Source organism: Sorex fumeus, unplaced genomic scaffold (genome assembly GCF_029834395.1).
Source record: "Sorex fumeus unplaced genomic scaffold, SorFum_2.1 ptg000030l, whole genome shotgun sequence".
In the NCBI taxonomy this organism is placed as follows: domain Eukaryota; kingdom Metazoa; phylum Chordata; class Mammalia; order Eulipotyphla; family Soricidae; genus Sorex; species Sorex fumeus.
The window spans coordinates 13,009,408-13,032,209 of record NW_026606087.1 but is presented as its reverse complement, the minus strand read 5'-3'; the positions used below and the strand labels follow the sequence as shown (position 1 = coordinate 13,032,209).

At 36.8% G+C, this 22,802-nt stretch overlaps 2 protein-coding genes across 2 annotated transcripts; one reads left to right on the top strand and one right to left on the bottom strand.

Annotated features, from left to right (window-relative positions):
- Positions 1–3,091: 3,091 nt before the first annotated feature.
- On the bottom strand, positions 3,092–4,039 carry LOC130025263 (olfactory receptor 52E8). The gene has a single exon (XM_056116216.1). The coding sequence runs from the start codon at positions 4,031–4,033 to the stop codon at positions 3,092–3,094; it is 942 nt and encodes a 313-aa protein (XP_055972191.1). The 5' UTR covers positions 4,034–4,039.
- A 16,577-nt stretch (positions 4,040–20,616) lies between these two features.
- On the top strand, positions 20,617–21,573 carry LOC130025418 (olfactory receptor 52E8-like). The gene has a single exon (XM_056116369.1). It carries the CDS (start codon positions 20,623–20,625, stop codon positions 21,571–21,573), a length of 951 nt encoding a protein of 316 aa, XP_055972344.1. The 5' UTR covers positions 20,617–20,622.
- Positions 21,574–22,802: the final 1,229 nt, after the last annotated feature.

Genomic DNA, 22,802 nt, shown 5'->3' with positions numbered 1-22,802 from the left:
CCTGTCGGCCATGTTGGCTGCATGCAAGGCTAATGCCCTACCCGCTGTTCTATCGCTCCAGCCCCCAAAGTCAACATCCAGTTGAAAATTTAATTGCAGCTGTATAACCCCATTAAAAAGTTTAGAATTCCTGGAGCATGTGTCCGCACAACATCTTATACTCTATAACTCTGATACCAGGAATAGCACACCTCAATGGATGGGATGTAGAGTAGAAGGCAACCATCTTGATTAAGAAAATATTAATATATAAGGTTTGACCTGTAACAACATGTTAGTACTATCTTATACAACGGCCTAATGGCTCCAGGGTGAGAAACAACAATCTTCACACACTCTTTTCTAAGGAAATTTTTTGGATCATTTTTAGCAAATTATTCTTAACAAGCAATACAAAATAAATTATTTAGGGTCTGCTATTGGGGCAGGCTTGACTGGTGGTTGGGAAAATTGTAAATAATGGTGGTGGGAAGGCGTAATGGTGGTGGAATTGGTATTGGAGTATTGAAGGTAATAAATCATCGTAAACAACTATAAAAATAAAATATTTTTTAAAAATTTTTATAGTTGTTTTAGAAATCAGGTACACATGTCTTATATGCACAAGGCCTTTAGTTCCAATCTCAGCACAACATAGTCCTTCAAACACCTCCAGGCATAGGACTGGTAGAACCCAAACTCAGCCTTAATATAGTCCTCCTCAAGTTTTCCTTGAGTACAACCCAGGACTTCAAATGCACTGATATCAGGTTCTTTTTATGTGGATCAGTAGTAGAGCTCTTGTTTTGCATGTTAAAAAATATGGGTTAAATCATAGGAACCACAAAAGCAAAAATATACATTGGTTTTAGGAAATCTTCACATATAAATATAATATTGTAAAATATAATAAAGAAACATAAAACTTGGGAATTCACATTAAAAAAATAATTCCATCTTCAATTAGTGCCCTAGATATAAAATATGATGCAGAAAGTTTCATATTTAATAATTTCATTAAGTGCTTTCAGGAGATATAGTTATAACAAGATTTGAATTGGACAAAGATAGGAACTGAGATTGTGTAGTTGTAGGCAAGACTTTAATCTTATACATATTTTTGAAAATTTAGTTTTCTTTATTAAAGCAAGAGAAAAGTCATTCTCCCCACGCCAGCACTTATTTCCTATTTAATATCCATGGAACACTCCTTGGAAACTAGTGGCATGCTGATAATAATTTAAAAACTAGTACTTATGAAGATTAAAAATTAAAAACAGCTTATTTTGTAGACTTTGCTGATTTTCTTGTATTACCACATCAGCTACTTACATATTACAACCATAAAATTAATGGTTACAAAGCTGGAAATGGAGACTAAATAATATACCATAAAATACAATGGACATTGATAAATTAAGAAATAAAAATAATATTTAACAAAAATAATTAGCAAGTGGTTTCTCATTTCTTTTATTTTGTCCTAATTACTTGTAATTTTACTTATTTCAATTTTCAGTAATATCTCTTCATTTTTTCTACTATCACAAGGTTGACTCAAATGGTTTCAAAACCTGAGTACAAAGATCACTGTTGACTCTCAATATAAATGAAAGAAACAACTACAATCAGCATGTCAATTGAGCATACTAGCAATAGGTATAATGGTTATGAAAATAGGATCTGGATAATGCACTCTAGAATGTACTATAATCTAGCAATGCAGTGGTCAAATGTTCTTCTTTCTCACAGTATATTTACACAGTGGGAAAGAAAATTGTGACATATTGATAGCACAGCGGGTAGGGCGTTCGCCTTACAAGCGGCCAACATGGCCGACCCGAGTTCGATTCCTCCACCCCTCTCGGAGAGCCCGGCAAGCTACCGAGAGTATTCGATATGCCAGACACAGTAACAACAAAGTCTCCAATGGAGACGTTACTGGGCCCGCTCGAGCAAATCGACGATCAACGGGGGGGCCTTTACCTTATTGTCTATTAAAGCCATGTAATAAAGAGAATAATAAAATATTTGTACACTGTGCTTTTCTATAAAGACACAGAGAATTCCTTGCTCATTAGATCTTGAAGCTAAGATTTATTTATATAAATGAAAAAGAATCATTATTTTATTGAAAATTATGCCATGATCCTCTTTTCTTTCTTTTACTTCTGTTTACACATTTGACAGTTGTGCTAAGGTAAAATTTTAGTACATTGAAAAAAAATTTTTACATGTATGTGATTAGATAATTCTAGTAAAATTCCAACACTATATAGTAAACACAATACACATATAAGACAATTATGTTACTACCAGATCTTTCAAGTACCCATATTCACTTACCTTTTTTCCCCAACAGTTACTGATCTATATTTTGTTTATACATATTTGCCTTCATTGGATATGTAACATAAATGAGAAGACACAGCATATGATCTTCTATGTATAACTTTTCTCAAAAACATTTTCTCTGGAGTTCATTGATAATTAAATATGTAATAGCACTTTATTTAGATTTTACTCAAATCCATTCTAACCCAAGTTTATCTGTTCATAAAATGATGAAAATTTGAGTTATTTACAACTTCTATTTATAAATGTACTGCTTCAACTTTGACAAGAATCCTATGCATTCATTTTTATATTTCCTCTCTTTATATATATATGTCTTTTATTCAAGCAAATGATGAGTGAATACTTCCCCCAAAGTTATTACATTGTCATTTTGTTATTATTAAATATTAAGATAAAATTATTAAAGTAATTTCAAACTTTTAACTATTGATATTGTGTAATATCTAAAAATCTTAGTGAAAAAGATCTTAACTTTTTAGTTAAAAGATAGTTGATTTTTATAATTTTGATTACTTATCTTTAGGTTTTTAGAACATGTACTTAATTTTCTCCTTGGTATAAGTAAAAGTCTGAATTCACCAATAATCCCCCAAAATTTCATCATCACTGTCCACATTACTAGTTTTAAATAGGAAAACTCAAAGATTATTTGTCTGTTATTCTCAATAGCCTCATTTCTAGTCCAATTTCTATGAGGGTAGATAAATTCTACGTCTTAATATGGAAGAGAAGCATCTAACAAACCTTCCAAAACCTAAATATCACTCTTGAGAAAAATTCTCAGGAATCGCTCCCTAATCTGCTTGGTTCTAACCCCATAGATCACGGGATTGAGGGCAGGTGGAACAACTACATATAGATTGGCTAATAATATGTGGATATATTGGGGAACATTGTGGCCAAAGCGATGTGTTAAGAAGGAGAAAAATGCTGGTGTGAAAAAGGCTAGGATAACACCTATATGGGAGCCACAGGTGTTAAGAGCTTTCAGTCGGGCTTCCCAGGAGGGGAGGCAAAAAACAGCATAAAGAATCCTGACATAGGAGAGAGTAATAAGGAGGACGTCTAATAACAAGAGACAAATGTTGCTTAGTCCAAAAAGAATATTCACTTTGATGCTAGCACAGGCTAGTCGGGCAATCCCCATGTGCTCACAATAGGTATGAGGAATGACATGGTTCCCACAGTAGGGCAGCCGCAGGAGGAGAAACACCAAGGGTGCTACCATGTACAGGCTTCGCAGAATGGCAATGCACGCTATAATTGCAATGATTTTGTTGGTGAGAATCATAGTATAACGCAAGGGTTTACAAATGGCAACATAGCGGTCAAACGCCATAGCCACCAGCACGATGCTTTCCATGACAGTGAAAAAATGAATAAAGAACATCTGGGAGAGGCAACCTCCAAAAGAAATATCCCTGAGTTTGAACCAGAAGATTCCCAGCATTTTGGGGATGGTGGCTGTGGATAAGCCCAGATCAATGGAGTCCAACATAGCCAGGAAGTAGTACATGGGTTCATGGAGACTTTCTTCTGCCTGGATGACAAAGAGGACAACAGTATTACCCAGAAGTGCAATGACATATACAAAGAAAAAAGGGAATCCAATCCAGACATGCATATGTTCTAGCCCGGGGATGCCAAGTAAAAGGAACGAAGATGGATGGAACTCGGTGTCATTAGGTATGAACATTTCTTCTGTCACAATGGAATACAGTAGACTACAGTGGCTATTGAATTCTCATATAGTGTTTATCCACTTCTCTCTTCTTGCAAGAATTTTTAAATGAAGGGTAAAATGAAGTACAACTTTCTCCACACTTGCTCTTAGTTTTCTTTAGATTCAGTTGAATATCTCAATTTTGTAATGTGAAATTATCAGCAGTAGCTTTGTCTTTCACTAGAAGAAAATATATAATTATTAAGATTTTTTCCTTAGTTTTCCAATTTTTCCATAAAATATTTTTGAAGTCCTCTTCCATCTTGATTAAGTAATTTGAATCTAAGTTTTAAATAAAACTGATCATATAACGCCATTAAGACTGTGACATACCACAGTACAAGAAAAGAATTCCAGGGCCTGAGCCACAGCATTTGTTTTGCAAGTGGCTTCTTTGTCTGGGACCCTGGTTCAACTCCTGAATCCGAGAGAGCCCCCTAGAACTGCTAGAAGTAAACTCTGAGCACAGTAGTAGGAGCAATCCATGAGCACCACTCACTATATGTGGCACAATAACAAGCAAAAAAGGGAACAAATTCCAAAGATAAAATTTGAAAACTGCTTTCTAAGTACTATGTAGAAATATATACAGGATGCTATACATGTAGCAGTTGGTTAAAAAAAAATTTCATAGTGCATGTTAGATAAATACCAATAATTTTATAACAATTATTTTTAAATATATTGTAAATATAAAGAGCATAATGGAAAAAGTGGACATAAAAAGTAATCTGTCATATTTTCATTTTATCCAAGAATTCAGTTAGATTGATGGCCAGATTTTTAATTTTCTGTGTTTGGTTACTGTTGGACTACATAAAGATGAAACATTGAAATAAAAATAAATAAATAAATAAGTGGTCCCACTTCTGTGGGTTTTCTAGGAGGTCTAGAAAACTGATGCTTTCCTTATCTTTTATAAAATATAATTCCCAAGTCTGTAAATACTTTCAAAACAGCCAATCATGGGAATGGGAAGAAAGTACAGTGGCTAGGGCACTTGCCTTACATATAGCTTACTGAATTCAACTCCTGGCACATCATATGGTTCTCTCACACACCATACGGTCTCACAGTGCAGTAACCTCTGAGTACTGCTGGGCGTAGCCCCCAAACTAATGGAAACCCCAATCATTTAATCATTCTACAGTGCATTCTGAGCAATTATTTGAAAATATATTCTTATATTGTTTCATATATATTCTGAAATCGAACTCAATTCTATTCCCTATTGATCCCCTAATTCTAATGCACAATATTGTTATATCCACTTCCGCAGAAGTCATTTCCCATTTCTTTTATGAACTATCTTCTAACGCTAATTTTTTCCAACAACATCCACCAATTCCCAAATATCCTTATTTTATTTCCTAAAACTAATGATCAGAATGAGAAAAAAAATACGCAACTACTTTATTATCCTTGCTTAACCTTAGAGTTTATATCTTTTCTGCGATTACACATTTAATAGTGATATTTTACTGCTGATATAATTAAAATATTAGATTTACAATAGTGTTGATTTCTATTGTCTTGATGTCTGATTATAGCACCAAACCACCACTGATGTGCTCAATACCCTCTACAAATGTCTTTATGTTACTTCTAAGCAACCTCTTAAGTATACCACATCCTCCCCCACAGATCGGCGACTTTAATTTTGCAATGCAAAGTCAAGTTTTAGTCATTATTCATTCTATTCCCTTGCTTTTTGTTTCACTATGTCTGAGTGAGATCATTAGGTATTTGTCCCCAACCCTCTGATTTTTTTTCATTTAACATGATACTCTCCAGTTTTATACTTTGTTTCTTTCTCAAATGCTTCATTAACCGGCTCTGTATAATATTTTCTCGAAACCTAGCTCTGAGGAACATGCTTAGCAATCTACTTATTCATTAATTCTTTAAACCAAAAACATCAATGGTCTTTATATCATGTCTAACAAGCTTCCAGAAAGTAGCTAATGCTAGTTATTATTTGTCCTTGCAATTCACGTTTGCACACTTGAATACAAGAAAGAAACAACCACTAAATCAAAGAAGCATGCATTGGTGCATCTTCTTCCACATGTTTAGTATTGCACATAAAATTTTTTAGTTATAGTGTAATTACATGTAGTAAATGTCTTTACTTTAGAAAACATTTACATTGGTGGAGGGAATATCTTCACACTGGTGAAGAAATCGGTGTTGAAACACTGTAAGCTAAAACCCAATCATGAATAACGTTTTGTAATTTCATGGTGACCAAATTTTTTTTAAAAATTATGAACATGCATTTAATTATCTAATCATCTTGATTTTACATTTCCACTTTTCTCTCCATTTTTTTCTTACCACAGCTCTTTGTCCAATCGTCTTTCTATTTTGCACCATCTAATAATGCTATTACTTACCAGAGTCTTCATATATCTAGAAAACCCTGCTTGGCATCTCCTGGCTGTTAACCACCATTTATGCTGAATATAAGGTATTTATATATGTTTTTATAGGTATATTTTCCCTGGGGTGAAGACTAATGCTCATCTTTAAAACTTTGAGAAGTGAGACTCTAGAGAATTCTTACTGATACCTTTCTTCATATACTGAGATGAAAGAGAAAAACACCTTTTATAAATAATTACTTTCTTAACTAAAAATTTTGGAATGTATATAAATTATAATTTTCATACTAAGTTATAAACTATGAGGCAAAACAAGATGTTATCTTTATTTTGTCCCATCATTCAGTCTATAAGATTGCATATATTTCTCTACATATAGAAATATATGCAGATTGATATAAATTGTAAACTATTAGTAGATATAATTAGGCATAGAGATAAATATAATACAGATAGCCAAATAGATATGGGCACTGATATAGCTACAGATGATCTATAAATTATTTTTCTCATCAAAAAGACATTTAATTTTTTATGATTTTTTTTATGTAGGAGTACTACTATTTATTCAGCCACTGATTAGCTGATTGATTTGGGCATGAACTTGACCTTACTTTTTTTTGTATAGTTTTATTTATTTATTTATTTTTCTTCTTATATTTATTTATTGAATCACTGTGGGAAAAGTTACTAAGCTTTCAGGTTTAAGTCTTGGTCATACAATGATCAAACACCTCTCCCTTCACTGGTACTCATTTTTCACCACGAAGAACCCCAATATACCCCCCCTCCTACCCCTCCCAATGCCTGTGAGGCAGATTATTTCTACTTAACTCTTCTCTACATTGACTACATTCATTAATTCTCAACAAAAGATGCACTATTATTGTTTAGAACTTCCCCCCCCCCAACAATCAGAATTGCTGAAAAGGCATTATGAAATACTTTGTTTTCTATAGCTGGTTATGAGACTCATATAATGATTTTGGATTTCTGCAAAGAGCCAGATAATTACAAGATTAGTTTCTGTACGTCTGGTGTTATGGCTATGCCGAAGAGCCAGTCACGGGGGACAACTCGTGACCTCAATAGGGCTTGAGGGACGAGCCGGTACCACCCCCCTTCCTATGAAACTACAGTTGCCTTGTCACTGCCGGCTCATACCTGGCTTTCCTATAAGCTCTGAGGCGGCAGCCGCCTTGCTGCTGTGGGCGAAAAAGGTGGAAGGGAGCAACACCTTTTCCTTCCCGGGGAGGCATGGCGCTGGAGTTTAACACATGGTCCATTCACTCTTCTGCTGCAAGCTGCATGGCTCTGGACTAAGTCCTTTTGCCCCTGGAGCTATGGCCGTTCTGGAGAGCCACTTGTGGGGGGTAACTCGTGACCTCAGTAAGGTGTGAAGGACGAGCTGGTACCGCCCTCCTTCCCATGAGAGTGCAGTTGCCCCGTCACCGCTGGCTCATGCCTGGCTTTCCAATAAGCTCTGAGGCAGCTGTCACCTTTTATTCGGTCCAGATTCATTTCTGCAAAAAGCCGCTGGGTTTCGAGATTTGTTTCTGAGTCTCTGGGATCATGGACATTAATCAGCTTGATCAGGAGCCAGAGAGGCTGTCTGTAGGCGGCGACTAGGGGTCTCGCTTGGATGGGGAGGAAAGGAAAGGGCCGGTTCCACCCCCATCTGGTGAGGCCCTGCATGTCTCGTCAATGCGGTCCCTAACCTGACTGTCCAGTGGCCTCTGGAAGATGGCAGTCACCGGGCCACCAAGGGGAACAGGCCAAGGTATGAAACCTATTCCCATCTGGAGTGGCCCAGTGCCCGTAACCTACTGCAGGAACAGGACACATTTCTGCCAAAAGACTTTGGGTTCTGAGATTCGTTTCTGAGTCTCTGGGATCATGGACATTAAGCAGTTCGATTAGGAACCAGAGAGGCCATGCCTCCAATTACATAGCTGAGCCAAAGGTGGTTTGTGGGTGTGTTCCCACATACCTAACTTTTGGCCGTTAACTTTCTTGGTAAACTTTGCCCCAAGTTTTTGGGGTCTGGCCAAAGGCACAGCAGCAATTTTGGGGTATCTAGAAGTCTGAATGCACCATCAGGCTGCTGATGCACTCGCCTCACAGGTACAGATTGATCTACTGGAATTAAGGAACAATTGCTGAAGATTTCTTTTGTAGTGCTATCGATTAAACTTGGGTTCTTAGACATGTGTGGTGAGGCCTGCACTAACCACAGGTAATAGGGTTTCAGTTATATTGTGCGGAGGGCCCGCAAACCACTCTCCGACCCACGGAGGTGGCCCTAGGGTCCATAGGTGCAGGGAAGGACCGACTGAGTGAACACAAGACACAAGAGATAGAGTTTAGAAATAGAGAGAAAAAGGGACAGCACTTTATTGAGGGATACAGGCTGTTTATATAGGGTTGGGGCAGCTCAGTCAGGAGCAGAAGCAGTATAACCATATATGGTAAGGTCAGCAACAAGAGCTTTACCTAACATTCAAGGTAGACATTTGTACATCAAAGGGTCTTGTGGCAGAAGGTGCATCCTGAGCTTTACATTTGTATATCAAAGGACCTTATGGCGGTAGGTGTATCCTGAGCTTTACATTTGTATATCAAAGGGTCTTAGGGAGTAGATGCATCCTGGAGGTTACTATAGATAAGGCCAGCTAAGCTAACTGTCAGCCTGATGTTGCTTGCTATAGATCAGGCATCCACTGAGATCAGGAAGTCCTGGGAGACTGTCACCAATGTCTGTCCCAAGCAGTTCCTAGCATGGGAACCACGGTCAGGGTCTATGAGAGGGCTCTTGGCTTCCCACAATATTGTTGAATGGATGAGTGGTACAGCCATGTATCCAAAACACAGAATTAACAACACTGACAACATGATACCTAAGCTGTGACCACTGGAAATTTGTAATGTACCTGTCATTACAAGTTGACAGGTCGGGGATGGGTGAGGGGTTGAGGGTGGGGATGGAATATATGAACACTGGTGGAGGGAAGTTGATCCCACTTGTGGTGGAATTGGTGTGAAAATATTACATGCCTAAACTTAACTATCGATAACTTTTTAAATCACAATTCTTTAATTAAACTTGTTTTTTAATTTGGAGACTTAAAAAATGTCAAAATGGTTGGAACAAAGCAAAATTTAAAAGGGGCAAATAAAATAGAAAATAATAAAAATTGAGCAAATAGGGAAAATGTTCAAAGATTAACAGTTTATTGACTAAAAAATTTATCAGCCCACCTTCCCTCCATAATTCTGGAAGCCCCAGCAGCCATGTCCATCTCCACAGACACCAGTAACTCACCCACTGGCTCTGATTTTTAGATTTGCACACTGAATCTCCAGGAAAAGGAAGCCAATGAGCTTCCTTTCATGAACACACCCGTTTCCTGACTGAAAAATATTGAGAACCCTGGGGAAAGGGGGAGACAGAGTCCCCAACCTGCTGAAGCCCTGGCAGCCACAGCCACAGTCATATCCCATGCCAATGGTCCAACTTCAAAGCTGCACTAGGAAGCTCTTCAGACTTGTCCCAGTTCTATAGATCCTGAAGTTTCTGGACTTTATGCTGTATATGCTGTTAAATTCCCCAGTCCTGAGATTCCAGTAGGAGCACACCAAATTAGATAGGAAAGTAACATAGAAGCCAAGTAGACTCAAAAACAACAACAGAAAAAAAAAAACTCAATAATACCGAAGGCTTAACTAACAACTGCGCAGTAAATCCTCAAAGACTTAATGATCTCATGGTGAGATATAACAATTTTCACAAATTTTCTTTAGCTGAAATATCTTTGATAATTCCTTTAGTCATTTACTTGTAATAAGCAATATAAAACAAATAATTTTGTGCCTGACAGGGTGGCAGGCTTGTGGGTACTTGGGAAAATGGGTACGATGGTAGAGACCTCACTCAGATGGTAGGATTGGTATTAGAACATCAAAAGCCCATATGAACTATGAACAATTTTGTAAACCATAGTGTTTAACTAATGTATAAAAGTACATGCTTAGTTAAAAATAATACAAGAGCTGACCCCTACCCTAGATGCGCCGCCCACCCACCTATCCCCGCTGGAGGACAGCGCAGACCCCAGCGTGCGTCCAGCTCCAGGACCGGCTTGCCAAGCAGTCTATCGACCCACCCCAATCCAGGATCCTGGGAGGGAGTGGCCTGGGACTGGCTAGGGGCGTGGCCTCTAAGAGGGGGTGTGGCCTCCTAAAGTGGGCGTGGTCTGCTTCCTGGCTATTGAACAACGAGTGGCTTAGACAGGAAATTAAAGAGGAAATCAAAAGATTCCTAGAAACAAATGAAAATGAGGACACGAGTGACCAAAACTTATGGGACACAGCAAAAACTGTGTTAAGAGGAAAGTTTATAGCTCTACAAGCATTCCTCAGAAAGGAGGAGCGAGCCCACATAAATAAACTAACCTCACAGCTTAAGAACTTGGAGAAGGACCAACAAAAGGAGCACAACCCTAACAGGAGGAAGGAAATAATAAAACTCAGAGCAGAGATTAACGAGATGGAAACCCAAAAAACAATCCGAAAGATCAATGAAACCAAGAGCTGGTTCTTTGAGAAAATTAACAAGATCGATAAGTTCCTAGCAAAACTCACAAAGAAAGGGAGAGAGAAAACCCTAATAAACCGAATCAGAAATGAAAAGGGGGTCATTAGAACAGAAACTACAGAAATTCAAAGGATCCTCAGGGAATACTTTGAAAAGCTTTATGCCACAGAACATCAAAACCTCGAGGAAATGGATAAATTCCTAGACTCCTACAGACTCCCAAAGCTGAACCAAGAAGACCTGGAATACCTGAACAGACCTATCACCATCAAGGAAGTTGAAATGGTAATAAAAAGTCTCCCCAAGCACAAAAGCCCTGGCCCAGATGGATTCACCAGTGAATTCTTCCAAATCTTTAAAGAAGACTTACTCCCAATCCTCTTTAAGCTTTTCCACGAAATTGAAATATCAAATACACTTCCGAACAGTTTCTACGAAGCAAATATCACACTGATACCAAAAGCAGACAGAGATAACACAAAGAAAGAGAACTACAGGCCGATATCCCTGATGAACACAGATGCAAAGATCCTCAACAAACTACTAGCAAATAGAATCCAACTACTCATCAAAAAGATCATACACCATGACCAAGTAGGATTCATCCCAGGGATGCAAGGATGGTTTAACATTCGGAAATCAATCAACATAATCCATCATATCAACAAAAGAAAAGATAAAAAGCATATGATCATATCAATAGATGCAGAGAAAGCATTTGACAAGATCCAGCACCCCTTTATGATAAAAACCCTAGCCAAAATGGGTATAGAGGGGACTTTCCTCAACATCGTTAAAGCCATCTACCACAAGCCTACAGCAAGCATCATCCTCAATGGGGAAAAACTGAGAGCCTTCCTTCTAAGATCAGGGACGAGACAAGGATGCCCACTCTCTCCACTGCTGTTCAATATAGTACTGGAAGTATTTGCAATAGCAATTAGGCAAGAAAAAGATATTAAGGGCATTCAGGTAGGAAAGGAAGAAATCAAGCTCTCACTATTCGCAGATGATATGATACTATACTTAGAGAACCCAATAACCTCCACCAAAAAACTCCTAGAAACAATAGACTTATATAATAAAGTTGCAGGCTATAAAATCAATACCCAAAAGTCCATGGCTTTCCTATACGCAAACAGTGAGAGAGAGGAAAGCTATATGAAAAAATCAATCCCGTTCACAATTGTGCTCCAGAAAATCAAGTACCTAGGAATCAGCTTAACTAAGGAAGTAAAGGACCTGTACAAAGAAAACTACAAAACGCTACTTCAGGAAATAAAAGAGGACATGAGGAAATGGAAAGACATCCCCTGCTCATGGGTCGGGAGACTTAACATTTGCAAAATGGCAACACTACCGAAAGCACTGTATAAATTCAATGCAATTCCTATAAGGATACCCATGACATTCTTCAAAGAAATGGAGCAAACACTCCTGAAATTTATATGGAACAATAAGCCCCCACGAATAGCTAAAGCAATTCTTGGGAAAAAGAAAATGGGAGGAATCAACCTCCCTAACTTCAAACTTTACTACAAAGCGGTAATAATCAAAACAGCATGGTACTGGAACAAAGGCAGAACTGCAGACCAATGGAACAGAGTTGAATACACTTACATCTCCCCTCAATCATATGATTATCTAATCTTTGATAAAGGTGCAAGAAATGTGAAGTGGAGTAAGGAAAACCTCTTTAACAAATTGTGCTGGCATCACTGGACGGCTACATGCAAAAAAAAGGGCTCAGAACTCTGCCTAACACCATGTACAAAGGTAAGATCAAAATGGATTAAAGACCTCAACATCAGACCAGAAACCATAAGGTACGTTTGAAGACAAAGTTGGCAAAACCCTCCATGACATTGAGGCTAATGGTATTTTCAAAGATGACACGCCACTGGCTGAGCAAGTGAAAACAGAGATAGATAAATGGGACTATCTTAAACTAAGAAGCTTCTGCACCTCCAAAGAAACAGTGACCAAAATACAAAGACAGTCTACAGAATGGGAAAGAATATTCGCCGAATACACATCTGACAATGGGTTGATATCAAGGATATACAAAATACTGGTTGAACTCCACAAGAAGAAAACATCCAACCCCATCAAAAAATGGGGCAATGAAATGAACAGAAACTTTCTCAAAGAAGAAATCCGAATGGCAAAAAAGCACATGAGAAAATGCTCTACATCATTAATCATCAGGGAGATGCAGATCAAAACCACAATGAGATATCATCTCACACCTCAGAGACTGGCCCACATTCAAAAGAACAAAAGCAACCATTGCTGGCGCGGATATGGCGAGAAAGGGGCACTCCTTCACTGTTGATGGGAATGCCAACTGGTTCAGCCCTTTTGGAAAACAGTATGGACGTTCCTCAAAAAATTAGAAATTGAGCTCCCATTTGACCCAGCGATACCACTCCTGGGAATATATCCCAGAGAGGCAAAAATGTGTAGCCGAAGTGACATCTGCACTTGTTTGTTCATTGCAGCACTCTTTACAGTAGCCAGAAACTGGAAGAGACCTGAGTGCCCAAGAACAGATGACTGGTTAAAGAAACTTTGGTACATCTACACAATGGAGTACTATGTAGCTGTTAGAAAAGATGAAGTCATGAAATTTACATACAAGTGGTACAATATGGAAAGTATCATGCTAAGCGAAATGAGTCAGAAAGAGAAAGATAGACATAGAAAGATTGCATTCATCTGGGGGATATAAAATAACAAAATATGAGATTAATACCCAAGAATAGCTGAGATCAACACCAGGAGGATTACTCCATAGCTTAGAGGCCAGCCGGGTATTCTAGGGGAAAGGACAGTTCAGATAGAAAAGGGAGCACCAAATGGAGGGTGTTTGGAGGATCCTCCCAGGAGGGGAGATGCAGGTTGAAAGTAGACTGGACTGAACATGTTTGCCACTCAATGCCTCTTTTGCTGATCACAATACCCAAAAGGAGAGAGAGAACAAAAGGGAATGCCCTGCCACAGTGTCAGGGGGGGATGGGGGGGATGGGGGGGGAGGGATATTATCCTGGTGGTGGAAAATGGGCACTAGTGGAGGGATGGGTATTTGATCATGGTATGAACGAAATCCAAGCACAAAAATTTGTAAATCTACAACTGTACCTCATGGTGTTTCACTAATAAAAAATAAAAAATAAATAATACAAGAAAATCTTTCTTTGCTGCCAAAGATTGAGTTTGTAGATCTTGTTCCCTTTGTGTGCCAGTCGGAAGAAAAGGATTTTTTTAATTAGACATTTGTTTCACTGGACTTGAGATTAACATTTAAGAAGCTTTTCTTAACTTAGGAAATTTTGTTGGGCAACTTATTACTTGTTTGTATTAGGTCCTACCTTCTACTGAGACAATCAGGTGTCTAATTGATTGCCCTCAGGTAATAAAAGTCTGTGGCCCATTACTACCTGGATGCATGGGTTTACAGAGCTAAAAGGGAGAGAGAAAATTGATCTGAAACAATCTACCATAAACCTAACTTCTTGTAAATTGTTATATCTGTATATAAAAAGGCCAAAATTGTTATTTATATTTCTCTAAATAAAATTGTTGTTTCTAATTTTTAAAAAATTGTTATAAAAGTTTAGTGTTGACAAAAGTATGCCATCATGAGAACTGCCATACAAACAAAATACAATTAGTCATATTTGAAAAATAATTACATTCCTATGGTAAGTTGACATTTAACAAGGGTGTCCTTTATTGTTCAATGGGTAAAGAACAAAATCTTCAAAATGATCACAAACCACTAGTCACATAAAAATAATAAATTTAACCCTAGATTGACTTCATTTGAAAACAAAAAACTAACAATAGATCAAATGCTTAAATATAATAATTAAAAGAAAAATTTTAGAATAAATCACTGGCTTAAGAATTCATAACAAAATGTAATGATAATTTTATATTAAACAAAATTAAAGTAAAAATAAAATTTCTCTAAGGTGTAAACATTAACACTGCTATACTGTTATAAGTAATGATACCTTTATATTAATAATTCTTTCTATAAAACCCTAAAACATTATAATTCTTTCTATGAAAACCTAATATGTAGTAGTATAATATATATTAATATATACCATAATATTTATGAAACCTAACAATGTAAAGATAACTCAATAAAAAACAATCAAATGACAATTTATTGAAAGTAATGAATTTAAATGTAATTGAAATGACATATGCCAGTAAGCAGTAGTTTACTAGAGCATGAATTATTGCTTTAGTGGTAGGTACACTACACACACACTACTATCACACCCACAATCAATCTGTTAATTATCCTTCTACCAATGTCTTTAAGACCAGCAAATATCTACCTCCGTTGCTTCCCTGTTTAGTTAGTGCTGTGGTCACAGTCTAATGGTTTGTCTTTGTTAAACATTATCTGTATCCTTCCAATTTTTTCACTGTATATGAAATGTGAACATTATTATATGTTATTTGTCATTCTTTTGATTATTTGTTATTATGATATTTGACTTATAGAAAATATGCATATCATTGATCATATCAGATGACCAAATTAATATATTATTTTGCATATTTGATCTTCATCTACAATGTCTGGTTCACAGGTCCCAAAAAGTCTTAGTACTTCCTAAGAGTTGTGAGTGATTATGTATCTCATTTTCTTTCTTTTTTTTCCTTTCCTTTGGGGTCAAGCAATAGCACAGTGGGCAGGGCATTTACCTTGCATGTGGCTGACCTGGCTGACACTGGTTAGATTCCTCCGTCCCTCTCTGAATGCCCAGCAAGCTACCTGGAGTACCTCGCCCACACATCAAAGTCTGGCAAGCTACCTGTGATGTATTCAATATGTCAAACACAGTAACAACAAGTCTCAAAATGGAGACATTACTGGGCCCGCTCGAGCAAATTGATGAACAACGGGAGGACAGGACAGTGCTATTTGTCATTCTTGATTATTCACTTAAACATAATACTCTCTAGCTCTCTAGTTCTACCCATGCCATAGCAAAAGGCAAGATTTCTTTCTCTGTCTTTGTCTCTGTCTCTGTCTCTGTCTCTCTCTGTCTCTCTGTCTCTCTCTCTCTCTCTCTCTCTCTCTCTCTCTCTCTCTCTCTCTCTCTCTTTTGCAGCTAAGTAGCATTCCACTGTGTCTTTATTCACTCCTGGTGATGCTTAGGGGACCATATGGGATGCCAAAGATCAAACCCAGGCCAGTTGCAAGAAAGGCAAACATCCTACCTACTGTACTATCACTCTGGCCCCTGCGCATATATTTTTAATCAGTATTTTGTATCTTCAAATTGTAAAATATGGAATTTCTTCACAATATGGATGCTCTATTTTTAATTTTTTTAAATGCATTTTTCAGGAGTGTCTATCCTCTTCATCTCTTTCCCATTTTCATTTTTGGTTTATTTTTTAGGCAATGTCAGGTGTTGTTCACATCTTATTCTTGGCTCTATTCTTGACTCTATCACTGCTGTGAAGTTCAGGGGAGTTTATTGGTGCCAGGATTGATCAAATCCAAAGCAAATGTCCTGCAAGCTTCACTTCACTTCCCAGCCCCATTTTCTCCCCAATTTTTTTATGAGTGGTTTGTTTTATTGCTGAATTTTGAGGTGCTTTATATATCATCAACATTAGCTATTTGTCAGATATGTAGTGTTCAGATATTTTCTTCTATTCTATTAAGTTGTCATTTATTTTAGCTATAGTTTCTTCAATGATGAGAAACTTTTAAATTTTGTGTAGCCCCATTTGCTTATTTTTGATTTTCTTCTCTTTGCCATTGGGTCAAGTCACCGAGAACACCACTGATGCTAATATCATTGTTTTCTTTTTATATTTTTATGCTTTTTGGTCTAATATTAAGATCTTTATTGCAGTTTGATTTACTTCTGTGCATAGTATGAGATACTAGTCCAATCTAATTGTTCTCCATGTGTCTATTTTATTTTCCCAATACTATTTGTCAAAGACTTTCTTCTCTGCTTTATGTTCCTGGTTATTTTATTGTAAATTAACTACTTTCTATGTCATCCTAAATTAAATGTATCACAGCAAGGACAAAATACTGTTTTTTATATGTGTAACATTTAAAACATTGGAAGGGAATAAAAATGGTCAATAGTAACAGATCCGGATAATTGACCACCAGGTCTGAGTTTTCTAAGAAGGGGATAAAGGAACGGAGGGGACCTGGGGACGTTGCTGAATGTGAACTGTAGCACTGTTCTCCCGTTGTTCATCAATTTGCTTGAGTGGGCCCAGTAACGTCTCCATTTTGAGACTTGTTATTACTGTGTTTGGCATATTGAAAACGTCACAGGTAGCTTGCCAGGCTTTGCCGTGTGCGCGAGATACTCTCGGTAGCTTGCTAGGCTCTCCGAGAGGGGCGGAGGAATTGAACCTGGCTCAGCCGGGCTGGCTCTGTGCAAGGCAAATGCCCTACCACTGTGCTATGTGAACAGTGTTCAAATACTATATACCTAAAACATTACTCTTAATAGTATTGTAAATTACAGTGCCTAAATAAAAATTGAAATTAAATTTAAAATGAGAAATACATAAGATAAAATATTGTTTAACTATTAAAAGAAATTAACTGCTGCCATATGCTATAATATGGATGTAACTTAAAATCATATATGACTGAAAGAAGCTAAACACAAAAGATCACATGTATAGGATTCTACTTACATGGAATAGCTAGAAAGTCTTCATAAAGAAAATTTTCAGAGAAGAAACTAATAGTTTCAAGGGGATGAATGAAGAGAATAATTAGAAGTAACAGTTAATGGGTACAGTTTCCTTTTGGAGTGAGAATAATTTTATACAACTAGATAGAGGTGATAGTGACATAATATTTTTAATTAATTGTCACCAAATAACAAAATTTTAGAATGGTTAGAATGTTAGATTTTATGTTCTGTACATTTTATTAGAGCTGCAGGATATATAGCTGTCAAAAGATTAGTCCAAAAAAATTTAATAGACTGAAGAGAGATTATAAATAAATAAGAAAAAAATATCAAATATGATCTGACAGAAATAAAACAAGAACCTGCAACTGACCATGCAGTAGGCATGATCTATGAGGTTCACTGGAATTTCCCTTATGTTTCTCTTCAGGTGATTCAATGACCAAAGGGAAATGCTGTTTGTTTTCATTTTACTCCCTCAGATTCCGGCAGCTAGGGACTTCATTACAAATCACCTCTTAAATACTTGCACACACATGCACACACACCCATTCTGGTTAACACCTTGAGTGAGCTCTGCTCTCAATTATAAACTACCCTATATTATACGCTTCACATGGATGCAAAATATTTAAGTAACTGAATTTGCAGTTGTTACATGACTACAACAGAAGGTAGACAACTTGGTGAAAGCTTATGATTAGTGAGACTGCAGTGTGTGCTTAGAAGAAATTGAGGTAAAACATAAAGCATTATAATTGGGAATAAAGTGGCACAGGTAAGATTCGTTTGGGGAAATATATAAAGACTAAGGTGGGGAAAAATTTTTTAAATATTTTCTGGGAACCTAAAGTATTTTTCATGTATATCCCAACCAATATAATTGAGGTAGGTGGTATTATGCTTATTTCTGGGTGTTACAAACATAAAATGTGAAGTCATTTATCTGAGGTCATAGACCTGTAAGGACACATCAGGACTCAATTCCAAGTTAATTTACCACTAAGAACTATGTCTTTGCTTATTTGTACTACATACTCTACCTTGATGATGAGTTAACAGGAAAGCTCTAGGAAGTGATTAAGCTTGAACAATCTTATATTTATACTGACAGTTTATATTTGTTTTCTTCTAAAAACTCTAACTTCTTTTTATTTAAGAGATGCACATCTGGTATTACTCAGGAGCTACACCAGGCTCCATTCTGTGTCTATGGGTGGAGGTCGCTCCTGGTGATGTTCAATATAGGAGACAAACTGATCAGTGTATATACGGCAGCTGCCTTAACCCCTATACTATCTGGGGCAAGCCTATAGTATTTTGATCAGCGCTGTCTCTTCCCCTGCTCCATACTTCAAACAATGTCAATTAATTTCAGATTTTATTACTGAGATACCTAAATTTATGATTTCTGTCATAAGAAAAGGTGTGGAGTGAAAAGTTTAGCTAATAAAAAAAAAGAAAAATATATTTGTAAATAACTGACTAGCTGTGTTGTGTTGTACCTAATTTTGCCTCAGGCCAGAAAACCAGTATAGGGGAGGTTTGATCCCTAGTATTATCTGGATTTGATCTCAAGCACTGTGTAGCCTCTTGAACATTGCAAAGTATAGTCTTAGAGGCCAAGCATTACTGACTATAACCCAAGCAGTGAACCACATGTCCAGATGTTACTGGGAGTGTCCCTGGACATTCCTAGCTCCATATGGGAGGCATCATATCATCAATCATCATCATCATCATCATCATCATCATCATCATCATCATCATCAGCATCAACTTCCCTCACCAGAGAAAGGCCAAACGTTCACTCCTGGCCTCTAGAAATAAATCTAGACCATATTTCATAGAAGTACTTTTGTCTGGGGTAGGACCTGGTCATATCAGATAGTAGCATGGACTTATCTATCTTTACAGACGACAATATGGATAAGAATAGGGGTCCGGGACTGGAGCAATAGCACAGTGGGTACGGTGCCTTGCACTCAGCCGACCTGGGTTCGATTCCCAGCATCTCATATGGTCCCCAGAGCACCTTCAGGAGTAATTCCTGAGTGCATGATCCAGGAATAATCCCTGTGCATCACTGAGTGTGACCCAAAAAGCAAAAAAAAAAAAAAAAAGAATAGGGGTCCAAAGTCATCTGGAACTAGTGAACCAGAGACTAAGTTCAATCTGTATATAATTAATCACGTTTATATAATGAAAATCACTGAAAACTCTGGATATCTAAACTCAGATAAACTTGCTGGTTGGCAATATGACCCTAAGTAAATTGTCATGCAGTAATTCTAGAAGGAAGACACAATCTTACTCCATGGGAGAAATCAATGGATGCTTCTCAATTCAAAACCTCACATTTGCTCTAAATGTTTCTTCCATTATATGATTTTAATATTTTCTGATAATTGTATCTCTGAGTATAATAGTTTTCAGTAACTTTTGTGATCTTTACCAATGAATTATTGGACCTGGGTAGGCTGGGAACTGAATTACCTTGTTCATGCCCGAAAATGAGAACAAGATTTAGGAACATTATCCTCAAACTCTATTGTTTATCTAGTTCTGGGAAGTGGACATGATCTGTCAACGTTCTCTCAATATTTATAGTAGTCAACTAGTCTTTGAAAAACTATTCCATATAAGGAACACTATATATAAGGTAACATATAAAGAAATTATGAAAGTGTTACTAGAACTTATAAAACCTAAAATTGGAAAGAATAAAATGTCTTTAGAGGAACATATTTCTACTATCAATAGTTTAGGGGCCTTTTTATATTTTGTAGACCTTCACTGCCTTGGATGATTTGTCCTATGGGAACCAGAAACAACTTTTAAATGACGTACTACTCATCATTGGTCTGCTCAAAAATGTCCTCCTCCAATGTGACCGAGTTTCATCCTTCTTCATTTCTGTTGCTGGGGATCCCAGGATTGGAAGTTACACAAGTCTGGCTTGGCTTTCCTTTCTGTCTCGTGTATCTGGTTGCTGTAGTGGGAAATGCTATTATTCTATTTGTTATATGGACTGAGCATAGCCTTCACCAACCCATGTTCTACTTTCTGGCTATGCTATCATTAATTGACCTGAGTTTATCTACTGCTACCATTCCCAAGATGTTGGGGATCTTCTGGTTCAGCCTTCGGGAGTTGTGCTTTGGATGCTGTGTTGCTCAAGTCTTCTTCATCCACTTTTTTACAGTCATGGAGAGCATCGTGCTCCTTGCCATGGGCTTTGATCGTTATGTAGCTATTTGCAACCCCCTCAGGTATAGCATGATTCTTACAAATAGAGTTATTGGTATAATTGCTATGGTGGTTGTTCTAAGAAGCTTTTGCATGATCGCTCCTATTGTTTTTCTCCTCCTGAGGCTGCCATACTGTGGACATAGAATAATTCCTCATACCTACTGTGAGCATATGGGAGTGGCACGTTTGGCTTGTGCCAGCATTAGAGTCAATATTTACTTTGGTCTTGGAAATATTTCCATTTTGTTTCTGGATGTGTTTCTCATCATTATTTCCTATGCTAAAATTTTATATACTGTCTTCCATATCCCTTCCCAAGATGCTCGCATGAAGGCCCTAAATACATGCAGCTCCCATATCTGTGTCATCTTAGCCTTCTTTGGCCCTGCTCTCTTTTCTTTCCTCACTCATCGCTTTGGTCATAACATCCCCCAGTATATTCATATTCTTCTGGCTAATCTCTATGTAGTAATTCCTCCTGCCCTTAACCCTGTTATTTATGGAATCAGAACCAAGCAGATCCAGGAGCGAGTTCAAAGTATTTTTTCAAAAAAAGTATTGAGTGTGAGCTAGTTTATTAGATAATTAATTCTGTTATGAATAAAATTTAAAAGCACCACTGGGCACAACCTCTGGGTATCATATTGTGTCTGATGCAAAAAATAGAAATAAAAAATCAACAAAATTTGTGATGAAATTAATTTTAAAAATTTATCAAAATTAATTATTTAGGTTGGAAACATTCGTTGTGGAGGCATATGTGTTTATGGATGTCCAAATATTTTGCTTGCAGTCATAAATTTTATTTATTCATGTAATAGAAATTCCATACAAAAGTATATTTCAAGAGAGAAGCTTTGGTTTAATTAAGAAAAAATTTTCTCTTAAAATTATATAATGGTCTAGATGTTTTTCAGATGCACTTAGGATTTCTTCTATAGAAATGTTCAACTACATGTAATATGGCCAATGACAAATACTGAGCAAAGAGCAAAACTGTCATTAGTAATTAAAGATGGCTTTAAAATAAATGCTGTATTTTTAATAAACTTGATTCAATAAAATTATGATTTGGCTAGCTTTTTGTGTTTTCTGTACTCTCAAATTTCTGATTACATAATTATTTATAAATCTAATCTGATACTATTATTCTTTAACTGGTGCATTTAATATTACATCATTTATATGGTACTTTATTCTTGGAGTTTAAAAGTGCTTATGGAAGAACACAAAAACATAAATTTGATAAGTACTTTGTATGCCTATGTTTATTTAACCACTACTTATAATAGTCAATATCTGAAAACAACCCAAGTACCCCCAAATAGAATAGCAGATAAAGAAACTATGGTACAGTTTCATATGCTGCTGGAGACCGTGTGATGCTTGTGTACACATGGCCCAGCACATGTGGGGCCCGCATCTCCCCTCTTGGATGTCTACTTTCATGCTGCCATATATAATGCTAGAGTGTGTGTAGTGGCTTTCTCCACCTTTGGAGAAGCGTATGTTCTCTCTTGAGTGCATTATTATTCTCTCTTATTTTTCTTTTGCCCTTCCCATTCCTAAAAAAACTCCAAACAAAATCTGATTTACTTCAAAAAATAAAAAAGAAATTATGGTACATATATAAAATGGTATTTTACCCAGCCTACAACAAGATGAAATCTTTTATTTCACTACAACCTGCATAAACTAGAAGGTATCATATTGAGCAAAATAGAAAATTTGGAAAAGGACAAATGCCAGATGATCTTACTCAAATGTGAAGTATAAAGAAACAACAAGAGATAGAAAATAGC